Source organism: Xiphias gladius, chromosome 14 (assembly GCF_016859285.1).
Source record: "Xiphias gladius isolate SHS-SW01 ecotype Sanya breed wild chromosome 14, ASM1685928v1, whole genome shotgun sequence".
Taxonomy (NCBI): Eukaryota; Metazoa; Chordata; class Actinopteri; order Istiophoriformes; family Xiphiidae; genus Xiphias; species Xiphias gladius.
Window position 1 is genome coordinate 14,525,236 of NC_053413.1, and position 19,741 is coordinate 14,544,976.

The 19,741-nt window shown below is 38.9% G+C and overlaps 1 protein-coding gene across 1 annotated transcript in view; it reads right to left on the reverse strand.

Moving 5' to 3' along the window:
• tnr (tenascin R (restrictin, janusin)) overlaps positions 1-19,741 on the reverse strand; it is a 169,472-nt gene that overhangs the window by 4,602 nt on the left and 145,129 nt on the right. The window contains exons 26-31 of the mRNA XM_040143972.1: positions 13,854-13,984; positions 10,042-10,174; positions 8,980-9,131; positions 8,645-8,741; positions 2,179-2,340; positions 1,365-1,528 (exon numbers count right to left, since the gene is read on the reverse strand). Coding sequence (XP_039999906.1) covers positions 1,365-1,528; positions 2,179-2,340; positions 8,645-8,741; positions 8,980-9,131; positions 10,042-10,174; positions 13,854-13,984 — 839 coding nt within the window. The remainder of the gene's footprint in view (positions 1-1,364; positions 1,529-2,178; positions 2,341-8,644; positions 8,742-8,979; positions 9,132-10,041; positions 10,175-13,853; positions 13,985-19,741) is intronic.

The following is a 19,741-nucleotide window of genomic DNA, read 5'->3' on the forward strand; positions in this document are numbered from 1 at the left end:
ACCTTTTATAGACTAATTGATTAATCAAGTAAATAATTGGCTGAATAATTGATAATGAAAATAATAGTTACTTGCAGAACTAGTAGATATTGTGCTTTAGTGTAGCATATTCCTAAACAATTTGTAAGGCTGGCCTTGCTGTTGGAGTCCAGCCAAAAATACAGTGTCTGTGACTGACTTACTGGCTGACTGAGTGATGAATTTTCACCATTGGTTTGCTGGCCGAGTTTTTGAGTTTCCACATTTGCTGTTCCTCTTATAATTGAATTGATGCAAACAGTTTCTATTAAGTCATCAGGGGGGTGTTTAAAGACAATGTTGCCTTTGTCACTAAATTTACTGATTTTTCAGACCCCTTTAATGACTTTTTATCCACAAAAAAAAACCTAGGACAAATCTAGCAAATCTAGACTTACTTCTTTTTCCATAGAAGTAAGTCACAAGTATTGCACTGCGAGCTCGAGGTCTGGCTTTCCCTCCGCAGGCACACCGCTCTATGCACCTCATTCAATTCACTGCACGGCTGCTGACAGACTTGAATGGACTTCTAACTGTCTCTCTCAGTGATCATTTTACAAATAAATATAGCTGAAATCACAGAATAGCCGTTGTCTTTAACTTATGTGTATGGTGATTTTGTCAGATGACTTCACGGTTATAATATCAGGATTTTAGCAGTGCAGAGCAGCAGCTTGGAAATGGCTTGGAAGTGCCTGCTGATTAACATATAGTTTTAATGGGCCACATTTTATTAACAATTTCAAAAATGTTCCGTTATCTGACAACAGAAACAGAAAAACATGTAAATGAGAACTTTATTGAGAATTTGGGTGTATTAAAATACTGTATATGTGAGCACAGAGTATAGGAGAGAAGCAAACAGATAGAGGGCTGAAACCAGCCGACACTAGGCAGAATGCAAATACAACGTGAGGATGTAATTAATCTGCTGTTTAGTGTATTACGTTATCTAGTGATATTTCGCAACTTTTCAAGCAGACTTTAGCTACGTTCCATTGAAAGTAACTGTTTAAAGTGGTTCCATAACAGTTTTCAACTATGTCATCAATTTCGCACATTGACCATACATGGTCCCAGCCATATACTAAGTTGGAACGTAGTCTTGTTAAATTGAACTGGCACAAATCTCTAAACACACAGAAAGTCTGGAGCTATTTGGGCCCCTGGAGTTCTATATACCAGTTACAGTACCACAAGAAGTAGGTTAGTTGTTTTGTAATTAGGGTAAACCAGTCCTTTTAACTTAAACCATGAAAGATGTTTTGCTTAATGCTAATTGGATTAACTAACTACTTTATTTGTCATATTCACTCTTTGTTCAGTGTATTTACTAGATGACTGACCTGACTGTGTCTGGATTCGCCGTATTTTCCGTTGAGGTTGGCCCGGTGGCAGTTCTTGTACCACCAGGCTCCTTTGTAAGACAAGGCACAGTTAGTGACAGCTATGTCATTGTCTCTGTCTTTTGTAGAGAAGGGCCGGCCCTGGTGGTAGCTCAGAGAGTCACCTGGGATCAGAGGAGAGAGAGAGAGAGAGAGAGAGAGAGAGAGAAAGAGAGAGGTAGAGAGCTGTAAAAAACAACGTATGCTGGGCAACAATGACTACAGTGAATTACGGTGTGATTAGGGGACATAATGACCAAGTAGGCAGGAGGGAGGTAGAGAGGCATGAGAGGGAGGGAGAGGAAAGAGGTCCAACTGCAGGCTCTGAATTTATTTAGGCAAAGAGAATTATAATTATAAACATGAGGGGATGGCAGGTAATTCTGGCATATGGTCATGTTGACAGAGAGATACATGGAAAACGAGGACAAGTGGAACTGAGTGATGAAGCGGGTTTCAGACATTAGGGAGTAGAAAAGATGGAGGGGAAAAGAGTTGGGAGATGGCATAGGAAGGATGGGTGAGCATTTTCACTTAAAGGTTGAGAAAAGCACACAGTTCGCTACATTACAGTATAGATTGTAGTATTTTGATTTAAAAAAATCATATAGCAAAAAAGCTTTTAATGCTGGATGTCCTTACTGGCTATTTCCATAAAGCATAAAGTGGGCTGTTCACAAGGCTTTCATCCACAGAGCCGTATGAAATGCAAAATAGTAAAGTATGTTAACCAATCTATGCATTGAAAATTTTACTAATGCAATTAACCACGTACCAGCGGTTCCATTGTACTCTCCTATCCTGAGCTTGTAGAGGTTTCTCGCGTCTCCGATGGAGAATTTGTCATAATTGGCATAGACTGACTCCTGTCCATCCCTCATGTCAATCCTCAGCTCATACCGGCCCTGAGAAGCAATCCTCTGGATGTGGTCTAGACCTGCAGAGAAACAACACGCATTACTTTGAATTCTATTGTAGATACAGCATTGTATTTAAAATCCAGAGGCAAACCAAATTGTGACACAATTCTGCCGTTTGAACACAACTTATTTTCCAATAACACCACCTCTCAGCCATTTAACCAACGAAAGATGGAATGTAATTAGTAAAGGTACCCTGTGGAGTTTTGCTAACAGCACTATGGAGCAGTGTTATGATGACTTGGCCCTAGGGCTGTCACTTTTTCAAAACGAGTCAAGTTTGAACGAATTTGAACTAACAAAATTTGGCTGAACTAATTCAAATGTAATCCATATATTATACCCTGTGTTAAGTAAAGCTGGTAGTGAATTTTAAGGTCACTCTCTGCTGGACCACAAGGCAAACTACTTCAAATGGTCTGATTAGCTCATAGACTGTAATATTTGAATTTGAGCAGGTCATCACAATTCAATTTTTTTTTTCTCACGTTTGAACAAATGTACAAATTTTGAATGAAATAAAAAAATAAAAATGTGACAGACCTATTGGGTCCCCGAGATTTTGCACGTGTTTTTTGTTTGTGTCACATGCAAACACTGAATGTAAACTTAACTTTGTTTACATGAAAACTCCACAGAGCACCTTTAAGATGGTTTAGCTTTAAGGAATACAATAAATCATTACATCACTAACTATATAGTGTGGAAAAAAATACACACGGCTCCTTTGACCGAAGACAAGTCTCTCAAATCACAAATTTTCTTCACTGCAGTTCCTGTATAAGACGTACAGCATATGGCACCCTTCTATCCTTAGGTAGAAAAAAGTCCCCTTTTAATGAGAAAAAAGGAAGTAACCTCAGGAAGAGAAAAAGAGGAGGGATCCTCTTCTAGGACAGACAGATATTCAATAGATGTTATATGTATATACAGTGTAGACAGAAGTAACAATGGTGAAATTAATATGGAGAAACAGAATGACAATATTAGGTTAATAAAGTGCAAACATATATGAAGATTGTGGATCAGAGAAGAAGTAAAACCATTACCTCAAGTATTTTGTTTATTTTTATGACTTATTAACAGTCTCCCATCCATACTCACATCAAAATTTTTTTCTGTGAAATACAATTTGTTCCCACCTAAAGATTTGTAAGTTAGAGGTTTAATTTCTGATAAGCACTGACCCCTTTGTCAGCTGGTTGTGCGGTTGTGGATGATTGTCATTGTCAAGAGAGGTTGACACTGTCACCACCAGCCCCCCTGTATATACCACATGTTGCAATTTTCTGAGATATGTGGTTTTGCTCTGTATCTCCAAGGTAACAGATACGACGCTTGTTTGAACTCAGACATGCGATAAGGCCCCACGCTGACCTGAGAGATTGGAACTGCGTTCACTATCAGATTACAACAAGCACCCATTTGGAAAAGAGCCTCCTTTTAACCTCCAACAGTAACGTCACATATGCACTTTTTCTGAACCCTGGGAAAATCTGAAGGAAAAAATTAAAATCCTCAAACATTCACTGATGAGGAATAGGAAGCAGAAATCTGGGAGAGCAGGGAAACTAATTCTGCAGTAATATGTCAATGGAAAGCTGATAAAATCTATGTTACAACCCAAAAGCCCTTAGGGTGACAGGGGGAAAAAAATTGTTGTAATAAAACTGTGTTTAACACTCAGTCATCTTTAATTTCCATTGTATAATAGCACTGCATTATCAGCAATTAATCTAGAAACCATAATTTTTTACAGTTTTTTTCCTTCCACGGTTTTATGGGATCAGAATGCTCTATTCCAAACTGCAGCAATTAAAAATGCATTTTGACACACTCTTGCACTCTTGTCCTATTATACTACCAATATTACCATCTCGTCACATTTTATTACCAGCCTTATTACATCATCAAACTGACATTGTGTTCAGCATGAAACTGGCTGAGGTCAGTGAGGATGGAGAATAGATTTCCCTCAAGCAGCAATAAAAACGGCCATTCTTAAACTGTGGTAGACAATATGGAAAGCTTGATTTCCATATTCTTTACTGCTAGCCATTGAAACGCCTCTTCTTTTCAGCTTGAGTGTATTTAATACTGATGTTTATAGGTCAATACTGTCCAGCATATTGCTGATCTGTGTGTAGAGGCAGTGATTAGCTAAATGTTGGCTATAATGGTTCTCCAGGGTTATGACAGTGACCCAATCTGTAGAAAGAAGAGTGAAGGTCAAATATTTGGAAATTGTAATGACCATCTGTATGACAACACCATTTACATCCTATAAGCATGATACAATTCACAATGTCAACAGTTAAAATACAAAGCCAGGGTTTTCCACTGTTATAAGACTTAGGCTTAGTGCCTAAGTGTTTTTGTGCCGCATCTAAGCTAGATAAACAGGAAAAAAAAAACTATGCTGAGAGTTCTCTACCACTCTGGAAACATAGGGTACTTCATGACCTGAATATGAAACAACATCTTTTCTGTAAAATTGGATTGAAAAAGTTGGGGTCATATTATATTTGAGGACCTGAAAAATACGCTCATAATATCAGATAATCTTTTGAATGGAGAGAGTACGAGTGTAACAAGAATGGCACTCAGTAGAGCGCAGACCTCCACCAATGTCAAACAACATAAACTAGACTTCAGAGAAAAAAATTCCAATTCACAGTAAATGATCCGGATCTGGCCCAGAATTTAATGGGTTCTTCCCTGGCCCATGCCCCATCCCTCCACCAAATTATGTGCAAATCAGTTCAGTACTTTTTGCCTAATCCTGCTGACAAATAAACCAAAAAACAAACCCAAAAAAAGACACGGGTGACCTCCTTGGCGGTGGTACTATGATCTTTTACAGAAAATGTTGCATTATGGGTTGTTTGTGTGTTTAATGTTGCCAGGCTAGTGAGTGTTTTCAAGTCCGTCTATTGTGAGTCTTTCAGAATTAGTCAGCACCAAGTGTTTTGTTAGTACAGTTTAACCTGCAGGAATTTCTGAAGGCTGGTATAACATGTTTTGCGACCACATAGGAAATAAATTCATGATGAGTGAAAATGAGTTCAAAGCATCTTCCGACATCTTTACTGCAGAAATTAACCAGGGATAAAAATTTGTCAAACAGCAAGGAATTACAGGTGTGACGATATTGACGAAACCATATTAACCACTAGATCAATGGACTAACAGGTCAGTTTCAAACCGTAGTCTTGACATTTCGTACAGTACACTGAGGTTACAGTGTTCCCTGCTGGCCTGTTATCTTTAATCTGGCATCACAGGGAGGAGCTTTCTCTGGAGCAAACAGCACCTCTTGATGCTCCGCACCCTGAGGTTACATTAAGCTGCTTTAATGCACTGAGAGGACAGAGTACATAACAGGAAAGAAAAACGACAGAGAGGGAGGGGGGAAAGTGCATCCTAGGGGTCACCAAAAAAGTAAAGCAACACCCTGGAGATGGAGGTGCCCTAGACTGGAACATGCTCGGAATTGGTGAAGGGGCAGATTATTGCTGATTCAGCTGAAGTAGAAACAGGTCAGATGAAATGTTGTACTCACTGACCTGGATTTGCTTGGACGTCTTTAGATTATATTGTACAGGCAAGGCCATTAAAAATTTGCCATATATGAGGCATATCTGTGCTGTGATGTTTCTACGAGATGTCTTCAGATCTTCAGGTCAGAAACAGCTTAAACATTCCTGTCACTTTGTACATAACTCACTATACTTAAAGGGGCTATATGTAAGTTTTTGCTGTTGCTACAATGAAATGTCTTCAGCAATGGAAAACTACGCCAATAGTAACTCTTGTTTTGCTTCTATTTCTATCACTTCTTCATTTTAGTTAGCATGCTAACCAGCTAGCACCGGCCCGTCCCATCTCGTAATACCACTTTGCGATAGTGAGTCACTGTAGCATCCAGTCTGCCTTCAGTCGTACATGAGAGGATGAGGAAGTAGCGCTGCCCAGAGGACGTATTCTAACCTCTTGTCTTGTAAATGCAACGACGGCTGTTAATGCTAATGTTGGCTATGTAGCAATAGCAAAAACTTTCATATAGCACCTATAATAATGTGTAGTGTGCAAAAGAAGATGTATTTCTTTCCTGTACGGTGTGTGTCGTGTCATCTGACAAAGATATCCGTCCAATATTTTTATGTCTTGTGCTTCAGTGAGTAATTTTCTCCCCTTTTCTTTGTTGAAACACAAAAACAGGTCAATTATTAATTAATACCAACAGACAGCAATCCAACTTTTCCTGTTGTGATAAAATGTGAAGAGCTACATTTGAACGCCCTCCATGTGGTGGTGTACAGAAGTAACAGGATTATTATACTCAACAGCATGACAAACTACATTTTTAAAAAAACCTGTGAAACAACAAATCTAACACAGCAACAACACAAAATTACAGGCAATTTTACTGGATTGCATTATGTTGTCAGGCCCCGTTCATGATGGGTTTGATCTAAAAATCTGCTTTCACCTATAATAGTGCACTTAGTCACTAATGGACTAGGGGTGCTACAGCTATCTTGTGTTATGATCCAATATGTGTCAGTTGCAAAGTAACAGCCTTTCCTCAGTTATAATGTGGTGATAATGCAATGCCATTAATTTTCCCCAGTGTTATATAATTTCTCAAGCCATAAAGTTAAAAAAACATTCGTCTCAAGGTCCTGATTCACTTTATGAAATATTCATGTAATATTTTCCTTTAATCATCTGCACCAAAACAATAACACAAAAACTGGCCCATGAAGAAACATGACTCATTTGCACATTTTCTAATGAATATAATTATTTTTTCACAATGAGATTTGGAGAGAGGGAGAAAACATATTCAGCAGTCCATCACAACAGTGGGGATGTTCTGTTGTTTTGTCTTTGAATCAGAGCAACTCTTAAAACAATTATCAAGTCAGGTCAGAGAGAGATGAGCAGAGAATCCAGTAATGAATCGGACAGACTCTGTGAAGTCAAGTGCTGAAAGATGACATTAGCAAAATAAAGGATCTAGCAGCACGGTTCTCCATTTTCATACAAAGTGAATAATCTTACAAGAAAGGGTTTAATGCCTGCACATGATATTGGAAACATCTTTCCTCTCCATAAAATAGATGTATCAATTGAAACCAACTGAAAGCTATGAACCTCTATTGATTGCACCTATTAAATCCACTTTAGTCATGGAGATGCTATATAGGGTACAACAGCCTTCAGAAAAACTAGAACATAGATTGAACAAAATGGGTGGTAGGTTTCTGCTCAATATCAACCTGTAACCTATAATATCCTGCCGAAATATGCAGGGCAAGGCAACAGGAAGTTGAAGTAAGGCAGCTGCAAAGCTGACCTTACCGTTGAATTATGTAATACACCAATCAGTCAGTATCAGTATCATTTCAGGTTTTTCAAGAAAAATAATTTTAATTTAAAAGTGACCACTTCCCAGTTAAATCCCCTGACTTGATTGAGGGAGGCAGATTTTTAGATCAAACCCTGGAATGACGTTTTTTTTAATAGATAACAGCTTTTAAATTGTATAATAGTTTGATATTTTTGGAAATATGCTTGTTTGCTTTATTGCCAAGAGAAGACTGATACCACTCTCATGTGTGTATGCTAAATATGAAGCTGGAACCAGGAGCTGATTAACTTGGCTTAGCACAAAGACTGGAAACAGGGGGAAACAGCTAGCCTGGCTCTGTTAACCCTTTGTATTTCATTTGTTTAATCTATAGAAAAACCAAAGTGTAAAAATGATCAGTTGTGGTTTTTCAGGGGGTTTATGTGCCAAACCATTTCTGGCAAGCAGCAACTTCCTGAGGTCTCCTCTAGATGGTAACCTCATGGTGTCATGGTGGAGTCCAGGACCTTCAAACAAGGCCAGGATAGTGGTTTACCCCCGTTTCCAGTCTTTATTACTTTGTGCTAATCTAAGTTTATCTGGCCGTTGGCTACAGCTTCATATTGAACAGCTATATGAGAGTGGTATTGGCAAGAAGGCAGATAAGTGTATTTTGCCAAAATGTCAAACTATTCCTTAAAGTGTGTTTTAAACCTAAAGTAAAGCACAACAGAAATCTTCAGATAATTGACAATATCATTGGTGTAATGTCTGGTGTTTGTTCTGATAATGGGGGTAAATGGGGCGCTGAGTCATGCCAGACAATAAGAAACTGGACTTTATGCTTCTTTGTCTGGCACTCTTCATAAAAACAGTGATGAATTGGGGGGTAAAGCCTTGCAATTGCAACTACACTGTTCACGTTTTTTTTATACAGATTAATTATCTCACAGTAAAAGTCTTACCGAGCCAGAACTCATCCTCCAAGTTTCCAAAGCCAACCCGATAGTCACTCCACTTCCTGGAAAAGTCTGTCAGGCCGTTCTGACGACGCTGGAACACCTGGAAATCAATGTGATGATACCACAAGATCAGAAAAATATGAACCAGCTGTTCAGACTAAAATGGCTGAAATAACTCAGTGCTGTGATCATAAGGATGCTCAGCACCAAGAAGTAATTTGACAGAAATCCAATTTCAATTTTCTAGCTAACTCTCCTTTTTTACCCAAATGACACAGTGGCCTACATTTGGCAAAAGTGCTATTAAAAGAGAAGGTGTTATTTTCACAGTGACTTACAATCCAGCCTCCTTCATCAGTGGTCATGTCACAGTACACCTGCACTCCCTGACTGGGGTCTCTGTTGATGTAAATGGTGTAGACACCACTTAGCGTCTCTCCATTCAGCAGGTGTTGGGCACAATTCTGAGGTGTTGCAAATAGACGGCTCCCTGTAGAGGAGTAGAGGAGGAGTCGTGACAAGTCAGGATTTGCTTGGTTTTTTGTTTTTTCTTCCTGCTTTTGACTTAAATTCATTCAGTTTGGATAAGTGTATTAATAACTCATGCACAGAACTTCAATTTTTAAAAAAAAAGATTCACTAATTACTATTTGTGGGTTAAATTAAGTTGCTTGTAGTGATAAACTTGCAGTGCATTATACAAAACCCCCCAGCTCTACAAAGCGTTTTCATGTCTTTGAGCTAATTGTTCACATGTTAACGCTAGCAACTTTACTGTTTGTTTTCTATGAAAGGTGCCCGGAGCCTACCTTTTAATTTTAATACTTTAAGTACATCTTGATGATAATCCATTTGGACTATTACTTGATTAAAGTTATGAATGCTGAACTTTTAGTTGAAACAGAGTAGTTTTACACTGGCATTTCTACGTGTACTGAAATGAACAATCTGAATACATCTTCCACCACTGCACAGCCTACTGCTACAGTATGACAGCTGCTTTGTTGAAATGATGGATATTGATATACTTTTGACATGTTCCCATGAATAGGTGATTAGCAACTGTATGATGTTCCCTAACCCTCGTTGGACTGACATATCCGACATCCAATTACAGACTGAGGACATTGGAGAGTAGAGCAGACTGTTCAGCTCCAGGATTGTAAATTACCACCCTGCAGGTGCAGCCTAATGGGAAGCTTGCCTCACTATGCTACAGGGAATGGAGATGAAAATTGTGCCTGACTTTGGGGACCCATTATTATGGTGACTGTAATGTGAAATACAGTGCAAAAAGGGAAAAAACTCTTTGAGGCCAAGAAAACACTCCCCATCAGAATCTCTTTCCAAGCTTGAATCAAAGAATACAAATGCATTGTGTGGCTGTGTGTGTACTGTACCTGTAGTGAAGGTAGTGGAGACTATAGCGCTGGTGTCAAGTCCTCTTGCTGCCTGGAGCTTGACAGTATACTCCGTGGTCTCAGCCAGTCCCTCCAATCGAATCCATGTGTCTTCTGCATCCAGGATCAGCTCCTAGTACACACACAAACACACACACACACACACACACACACACACACACACACACACACACACACACACACACACACACACACACACACACACACACACACACAGGACCAAATTCATTCACATAACACATACTGTAGGAGTTAAAATGATAAATAATGATGATAGAAAAGGAAATTGCCTTCTATAAAAGTAATAACTGAATGTGTATTCAGTATATAAACCTCTAGGTTAAAACAAATTATATTAGAATTCCCATAAGTTGCTAATAAAACACTGAATTGTGCTCGTGAGGTTTATAATGACAACTTGCTCTTTATTCCAGTAGCACAATATTCTTAAGCTGGCAAGAGAAATAGGTGCAAAGAAACATATTAGGTCAATTCAGATATTAGTATTAGTAACTGTTGCTCTTCCACTGACTGCAGAACAGGTCTGCCTTCCTCTGTTCTTATGTGTAGAAAGACAGACAGAACAAGATAAAAGCTTCCTATCGGACAACCAAGCTGAGAAGCTGTTAAGCAATCGGGACAAAAAACATTTCTATTTTTGGCAAAACAGTCATGAAGTTACATTGCAGTTAGTTCCTTTTGTTTTTCACAAATCCTCTTTCACTGAGCCTGTCTTAAGAAACCCAGACGTTTGACTGTTTTTTGACATCAGTTTGTGACCTGAGTTTCTTAGATGAGACATAAATCCACCAGCGGGGATGCTCAATTGATGAAAAAAAATGTGAGCTTATCTATGCAGTTGTTTGTGTGTGTGAGAGTTTGTGTGCATATGTGTTGCAGTTTGGCCTGGATACACATTAAATATGAACAAGTAAAAATTAAATATTCAGCCTTTTTGGAAAAAAAAAAATCATACATTTCAAGGCAATGTGTCCATGTGAATTATGCAGGGAAGCAGCTGGTAAATGGTGTCTCTCTGTCTCAGAGGATCTGACACTTTCCCGCTGGGTTTTCAGGGTCAAGATAAGATTTTTACTGCAAGCGAAACAGCCCTGTCTTATCAAGGAAAATACTTACCTTCATACACTTGCTCTAGACTTTGTATGTGTGGTTGGGTGGGCGGATATGCTATGGATGCCTATTTGTCCTTGTGTATGTGTGTAAATGGGGACATCTTCATTACTAATTGGCGCATAACCAAGAGTGATACATGTATTTACAAACTAATAAGTAACTGTTAATCAGACAAAAAAATTAATCTGACAGCTACTTTTTGTAAATTATAAAAGTCCATTATCTCGGTAAAAGGGGAAGCTGATTGAACAGCTGTAATCTAACCAATATTTGGTTAGATTACAGCCGAGGTAATGCTGACACATTTTTTTCAGCCGAGTCAGACCTGAAGTAGAGACAACCAGTGGACAGCCTCACAAGGAAGGCTTCAATCTCAGGCTGTGATGATCGTTTTTAGTGTGAGCATGAGTGGTGACTCATTTGTTGTTGTACGATATGAATTCAAAATGTGGCACTTGCTGTTGAGGCAGTTCACAATGGCGAATGGTGTGAATGAGGTGTGAATAAAATCTAAAAGAACATGAACAAATGTGGTGAAAAGACAAAAAAAAATTAAACTGATTTTCAAATCTTCCAACTGGGATTTTTCCCTTCCTTTCAAGTGCTGTTCAGTGCATTAATGTAACAAGAAATTAGTATATGTTTTACAACAAGAATAAATAACACTGAACTTGACAATAAAGAACCGTCATGGAAGCACTGAAATCACAATTACTCATTATTTTAGAGTCAAAAAGTTTTTTTATACTAAAAGGAAGTAAAGAAATCTATGAAGAAATATCAGAACTATTCCTTTTCCTCTCAGCCTCTGAAGGGGTATTTCAGTGTCCATGTTTAATTGACAGCGGAGCCTGCATGCTGAGCCCCGACATGGGAACAAGAGACAAAGTAAGCAACCTTGCGCTGGAAACTGTAGCTTACTCACCAAGGACAGACGGTGTGGTGTTAGCAGTGGCAGTGAAGAGTAATGACACCAGCATCTCAACAGACCAAAATTACATTTGCAAGTTTTAAGGTATTTAATGTGCAGCAGCTGACTTGATTTTTAGCTGCCTGTTCTGCAAGGTGAGGAGAGCAGTAGGGCTGAGCCAAGGTGATCTTAAGGATGACCATCAGGGCTTATCTGGACTACAGTATGTGTGTGTTTGAAACTTTAGGAGGAAAGCTAATCTGGGTTCTTTGAAGGCTACTGTGTGGCTGTGAGTCAGACCACGTGTCTATGATAGAACAGAGATGTTACTACTTTGCGCAAAAACAGTGCAAAAATGAAATGATTTAATGGGTTGTATTAAAACAAGTTCTTCATCTATGCAGATGGAGACATGGTCATACGACTGGTTAATTCAAAGATAGGGGACACCATCATGAAAAATATAAAATATGAATGTCTCCCTTTTGGTTACTGATTTGAATGCGGTATGTATATGCATTATGCAGATATTTATATTGTAAGAGAATAAAAACATTATCCAAACTTTATTTTAAGTTTGACTTAACATGCAAATTTATGTAAAGTCTTGGAAATGGCATATAAAAGGTTGATTTAATCTAACTCATTTGTAAAAGCCATATTATATTTGGACAAATGTTTCTTTAAAAACAGAAAACTTAAAAAACAAACTATCCTGGAAAAAGGACAAAAATACAGAAAATGGGCTAAACAGCAAGACTATTGTTGAAAGAAGTGTGTTTGCTTCAGAAACACGTGAAATCTTATAAAAAGGATCATCTGAAGAGTTCCAGTTGCATTCTTTGTGCATGAGTGACACCCAATGGTCAACCCCACAGCACTGCCACACTTACAAGGTCAGAGTGAGAGAGAGCAGACACAAACACACAGAGGTAGTGAGAGAGAGAGACAATGGATGAGTTTATTTCTCAGCTGTTCCTTTATAAGATTATGTCTCTACAGTGGACACTGAAGGGCACAGTCTGCGTTCTGTGTGTGCGCGCGCGTGTGTGTAAGACACCTAATTGCCAATAAAAAGGAGTCTTTTGCAAAGCATCACGGGAAAAGGTTCCAGTCAATTTGTTAACAGGCGTGCTGTGTTCCACACAGATCTTACTAATGTGCTTTATTATCCTTAGTCAGCCACATCAAAAAGTTTAATCAAAATAAACAATGTCTCTACTGAGGCACATTAAAGTAATATCTTTATCGGACAGGCAATTTCAGTGTGCATTTCCCCTTTGTGCGTATCAATCTGTGTGTGTGTGTCTGAACGCTGACACGCTCCACATCAAGGGATTACAAGATTTAAAGATCAAATTTGAATTTTGCTTGTCATAAAGTTGTGATTCCGTATTTATTTTCTCCTACTGAAAAGTGTTCAAGCCTAGTAAAATGAGTTGTTTAATTTGGGAACATTTTCTACTTTACACAATTCCAAGAAGGAATTTCAGTATTTCCTACAGGAAACTGCAGTATTAAACTTCTATGTTGAGGTGAACAGATCAACAAAAGTGCAGTTTATTTCCCTGACACATGCATGCAACTATAGCATGGATACTCAACAGGATTTTCAGAACAGTTTGATATGGAAACACATGGCTGCAGTTAAGATGTTAACATACATGGAATTACAGTTTATATAATATCAACAGTGAGTGTATATCTGCAGTATGTGTGTAAGGGACAGAGTGTGTGTGCTACGTACTTTACGGCTGCCGTCGCTTGACTTGTAGGTGAGCATATAGTTGTCAATTTCTGCGATTGGCGGTTGCCAGGAGATGAGAGCGCTGCGGTGATTCACTTCACTGGCTGTCAGGTTGAGGGGTGCGTCCATAGCTACCAGAAAGACAGAAAAAAAAACACTTTTAAACTCAGTTTATTTGGCTGCAATACTCAAATAATGACTGTGGTGTTGATTTCCTCCCTTGAGATGCTTTGCCAGGCCTTTACTGCAGCCGCCTTCTGCTGCTGCTTGTTTGTGGTTCTTTCTGACCTCAGTTGTGTCCTCAGTAAGTAAAGCATACTCAGTTGGGTTGAGGTCAGGTGACTGACTTGGCCATTGAAGAATGTTCCAGTTCTTTGCCCTGAGAAGCTTTGCCAGGCTTGTTTGTTGGTCTTTCTGCCTGCAGTTTTGTCTTCAGTAAGTGAGAAGCATGTTCAGTTGCAGGTTGGGGTCACGTGACAGACTTGGCTGTTTAAGAATATTCCATCTCTTTACTTTCAGAAGTGCTTGCGTTGCTTTTGCAGAATGTTTTTGGTCATCATCCATCAAGCACTATCCACCAATACTTTGCAGCATTTGGCTGAATCTGAGCAGATAGTATAGCCCTATACACTTAAGAATTCATTCTGCTACTTCTATCAGCAGTCAAATGATTGATATTCTGGCCTTTCTGTTTTTGAGTGTTACCAGTGGTTTGCACCTTGTGGTGAACTGTCTGTTTACATATCTCCTCTTCGAGTTCATTCTTGACCTGGCTAGATGTTGTGAAGGGTTTTTTCTTCACCAAGGAAAAAATTCTGCAAGCATCAACTTTAGTTGTCCACTTTAGCTACATGAAACTGACTGTCAGTAAGTTGTCCATTACTTTTGAACTTCTGAAAATTAGGGAGTATATATAAAATGGCTGTAATTTAGTAATTAATATAACAGTTAATAGGATATTTTTGTTATCTCCTTCAATTAAAGCTAAAAGTCAACACTTCAATCACATCTTGATGGCTTTGTTTCAAAATCCACTGTGGTGGTGTACACAGGCAAAATTTTGAAAACTGTTAATTGTGTCACAACTGTATATTTACGGTTTACATACAACTACAATTAATTACTACCATCCAGTCATATCAATTAAATGCAGTGGTGTCAGACTCAGGGCTTTTTCTTTTATAGGCTGAGTAGCTTATTTTCCTGCCTTGGCCAGGTTCTCTCTCTGGACAGACCAGCAGTATATAAAGCAAAACAGCAATGACCCAACAAAACCTCAGACACTGAGATTCAACAAGATGAATGTTAGGCCAGTACTGCTGAAGGCCGTCTTGAAAGGATTTCTTTATTTTCATTTTTTTCCTCTTGCTAGTTAAACCATAAGTCGATCAAGATTCAAAGGATAAGGCTGACACTATTACGTATTTTTATGCCACCGCGCCGGCAACAGCTGTGGCCAGAGGCAATGAATTTTCAGGTTGTCTGTCCGACTGTCCCATTCTCGTGAACAAAACATCTCAGGACGGCCTTGAGGGAATTTTTTCAAATTTGGCACAAAGGTTCACTTGGACTCAGGGACGAGCTGATTAGAATTTGGTGGTCAAATGTCTAGGACAGTTTGATCTCATGTCCATCCTATTCTTGTGAATGCGACATATCAGGAACGCTTGGAAGGAATTTCATTACATCTGGCACAAACTTTAAAATGGACTTGAGGATGAACTGATTAGAATTTGGTGGTCAAAAGTCAAGGTCACTGTGACATCACAAAATATGTTTTTGGCCTTATTTCAAGAATTCATACGCTAATTGTGATAAAATACACGTTATTAAATTCCTTAAAAGTCCCCACTACATATATTATGAGTCTGGACAGTCGCTTTGGCGTAGGCATACAACCGTGAGGTGGTAATTGTAGTTCTTACTGTAAACAAATCCAATGATGAGACCATTTGCAAGCTAATGTGTTAGTCCAACTCTAAACTCTTCCTTTTTATTTTTTTAAAGAAATTTTTGCCTGTATTTGGAAATACAGGGAGAGAGAGGTCACAGGCAACATAGGTTCTCAGTCGAAATCGAACCTGAAATCTTGCGATTACATGGTATACCTATACAGTATACTATCTTAAACGACTTGACCAGCGGGACATCCCCGCACTGCCTTGTTTACTTAGAATATTTAAACACTGTAAACAAATTTATAAATCAAACTATTGAAATAAATAAATGATGTGACAGCTGGGCACTGTAGTTTCTAGAAAATTAAACCCAAACAGTGGTAAACCGTGCATTACGACACCAGGACAGTGTACGTGGGATTGAATTTTAAATAAATTACAGTTTGTGTGTGTTTTCATGGTAATGAATGGGCATGTGTTCCAGTGCAACAGTATGGCTCACTGATGTATTTTAAATAGGACATGTATTGAGGGACAAACTATATTAGGCTTGGTTACACAGGTAACATTTTATTTGGTAGAATAAATAAATTTTTGGTTTTGGTCCTTGCGTAAGGTTTGTTGATTACAAAAATATCTCCAGATGTACCATAAATTGTGTCAAAATCAATGACACACTAGGTATAGTAATTTGGTCCTCAGTAAAGGATGACAGCTGGAAGCTGAACCTGTAGATTTCGAGAGTGCAATAAAACAAAAAAGTAAAAGAAGCCTCCTTTTAAATATTACTATTGGGAAGACAGCTTATCATCTCTACTTTCTATGCAATTAAAAGAATAGACAAGAAAAGATAAGGGAAAAGAAAGCAAAGGTTAAAATGAGACATTCTTGCACATGTACTGTGAATGTATTCAATGAGGGGAGTAAAATGTCTACATCAGTAATCCTAAATTCCCACAGGAATCAGTGAGAAAAGCAGTGAGACACTAGTGCACGTTAGTCACAGTGTATCACAGCCTCAGAAGCATTCAAGGCCTTGAATAACATGCCCACCCATGTTTTACTGCACATTACATCACACCATCCAAGTGTATTCTTGGTCCCTGCACAGCTTTAAACAAGGCTTGATTACGGTGCCTTTGTTGGTACTTTAACCACATCACAAGGAGACTCACTTCAATTTCCCCACCTTATATCATCCTTTTTGAGTCAATATCTGATCTACTTACATGGTAAAAGAAGCACTGACATGCAATAACCTAATTTTAGTGCATGACACAAAAATAGATGACCTTCTATTCAGCAAATCAGTTTCCAGGAGTTACATCATGACTTTGGGGCACGTCGTGAGCCTGTCACCCAACAGCGCTTGGTTTAATGGAGGCAGGGGTGCTGAAACAAATGAAGTGCTGCGCTTTGTGTGCTGTGCAATCCAACATTACTGCTGTAAATATGAGATAAAGACATCCACTGCAGGGTTGTCTCTCTCTCTGATTCCCATTGTCTGATGTTCTGACTTTTGACTCGCACTTTTTTACTCTTCCATTCATCCCTCTGTAGCGAAACTAACACACTTTTTTAAACAGCTACATTTTTTTTACTTTTCACAAGGACTTAAGGGGCCAAAGGCTTACGTTTTAGCTCAATATCTGACCCTAATTTGAATCCACACTCCATAAAACTCCATAAAACATACAGAGAAAATCCGCAACAGTAACGCCACATAATTTCCTCTTGTTTAAATCCTTGTGTGTGCGCACATAAGGAACACTTAATGACGGCTTGGTAATTAACATTATGAAACTGCCGTGATAACCTCCTGAAAGATGCGGGGTTCCTTCTCTCAGAGGCATTGAGTGTGGGAAGATCCACATTGTGTGACAGGGACTAGGAAAGGACGGAAGGAGAGGAGAAAAAGAGGAAACAATGATTGTTTAAGAGTATGAGGCTGAGTAGTGCACTTTGAGATAAAAGCAGCACATTGCAGATTGCGCTGAAGTCCATGGTGATGTACCAATCTCCTCTCCTGCACCTTCTCATCTTTATTGACCTGTGCATCTCATTTCTGCTTTTCCTGCTCCTCGTCCTTTCTGTTTCCTCCCATTCCCACATTAACCCGGGGTCTTCCTCTCCTTCACTCTCCTCCTTATCGCCATGTATGCTTGTGTTTCTCTCTGCTGCTCCTCTTGTCTTTCCATCCTTTGTCCACCTCCTCCTTTCCTCTTTATCTGACAGGCAGCCATTCTAACTCAATGTGCCAGAGAGTGAATGGAGTTTATCTTTTGTTCTTATCATCTCCTCATCTTGATGAACACTGGTGCTGCATTATGCGTGTGTAGGGGATAGATGAGAGAAGAAAGAGGCAGGAGGGGAGATTTTAATTCATAGAGAGGAGGTCTCCAAACCACCCTCATTTTGCCTGTCTTTATTCTTCCCTTCTCTTCGTTTCTGCAATTAAATCTCTCTCCTTGTCCTTTTCGCTCTCTCACTCTCCCTCCAATTAAACCCTTGCATGGAGTGTGCCAGTGCGGGTGAGCAGGTTTCGTCTGAGTTCCTGGCAGCTCTAAAACTCCATCTTCAGACTTGGAGGTTTGAACTAGTGGGTTGAGATGAATGGGTTTGGCTACACCTAATGTCTCATTAACACACAGTGTAAACAATTCAAGAGGAAAAAAATGAGCACGCACAGAGAAACAGATGGGAGGGCAGCACGGGAGTCAGCAGTTTGTTGTGGAAAGACAAGTAGGAGGAAGGTATTCTTTTGGAGTGGATATCACATCTCTGTTGCTTCGTAAGCGAATAATTTTGTCTGAATGTAATATGCATAACTCCATTGTATCTTTAAAAAGACGCATCTCAAAAATGTCAAAGACCCAAGACGAACCAGACAAGCCATCATCAGCGCTGGTTAGACAGCTTCGAAGTTCTGTATACACTTGGGCATTTGAGGGCACTCCACCCCACCAAGGTTCTACTTCAGACCATCATTGCTGAATTTTTTTCAAATAACCCTACAGAGTTTTAGGACTGACTGCTGATGAACAGGCTGAGCATCTGGAAGACAAGACTGCTTCAACCATGTTCAGCTGTTTAATGAAGTTATTATAACTTGAGTTAAGGAACAAAGACCATGCCTCTATATCATACAATTTCTAACCCCTTTATTCAAGAGGCAGTAACTTGTTAAAGTTCAATCAGAGACAGTTAGGAAGCTGTATTTTGTTTTAAGTCTTACGTAGTTGAGTGTAACAGAAAATAACTATGTGCTTCCATTTCATGAGGGAATTAAAACAAGTGTGACTGGTTGTTGCTAGACCGTCGCTCCCGCAACTCGGAGGTCATTGGCATAAAGTTTTAACCTCTCCAAATTTCCCCACATTGCTGTGATGTGAAAGAATCGTGAGCCTATGCATGTCAGAGGGGCCTACGCTGATCCTTGATCTAATGCAGTCCTTGAATCCCCTCAACCGAACACGTCATGCCAATAAACTAATATGCATTCCTAAGTGGGGTGATCTTTTTAAGTGGACTGACCATTAAACTGTTGTACACAGTGGCCACATGATGCAGCAGCATCATCAATAGATTCTATTTCTTACCTATATAAATTTGAAGTAACTTAAAATGTCAGAGTATTTTTATTTTTTCCATATTTCCAAGTTACTTGTATTATTTGTTAGAAAGGTTAATACTTTATCCTAATTTCCATTTTTCAAGTTATGTTAAATTCATTACTTATAGCAAAAGTAATAGTCCAAGCCATATATCAATTTTCCATGTAACATGTAATATTTGTTTCAAAAGTTGTACTAATTTTATATAACAAGTTCCAAGTACTAAAGCTGCCACTTAGGCTTTGTATTCATGTATCCATTTTCCAAGTTAAATATGAACGCAATATGCTATAATCCTAATCCTAAAAATCACAACCTGTTCCCATCTGGCATGGGGAAAAAAAACAAAACAAAATGTGAGGCAAGTTTGCATGAG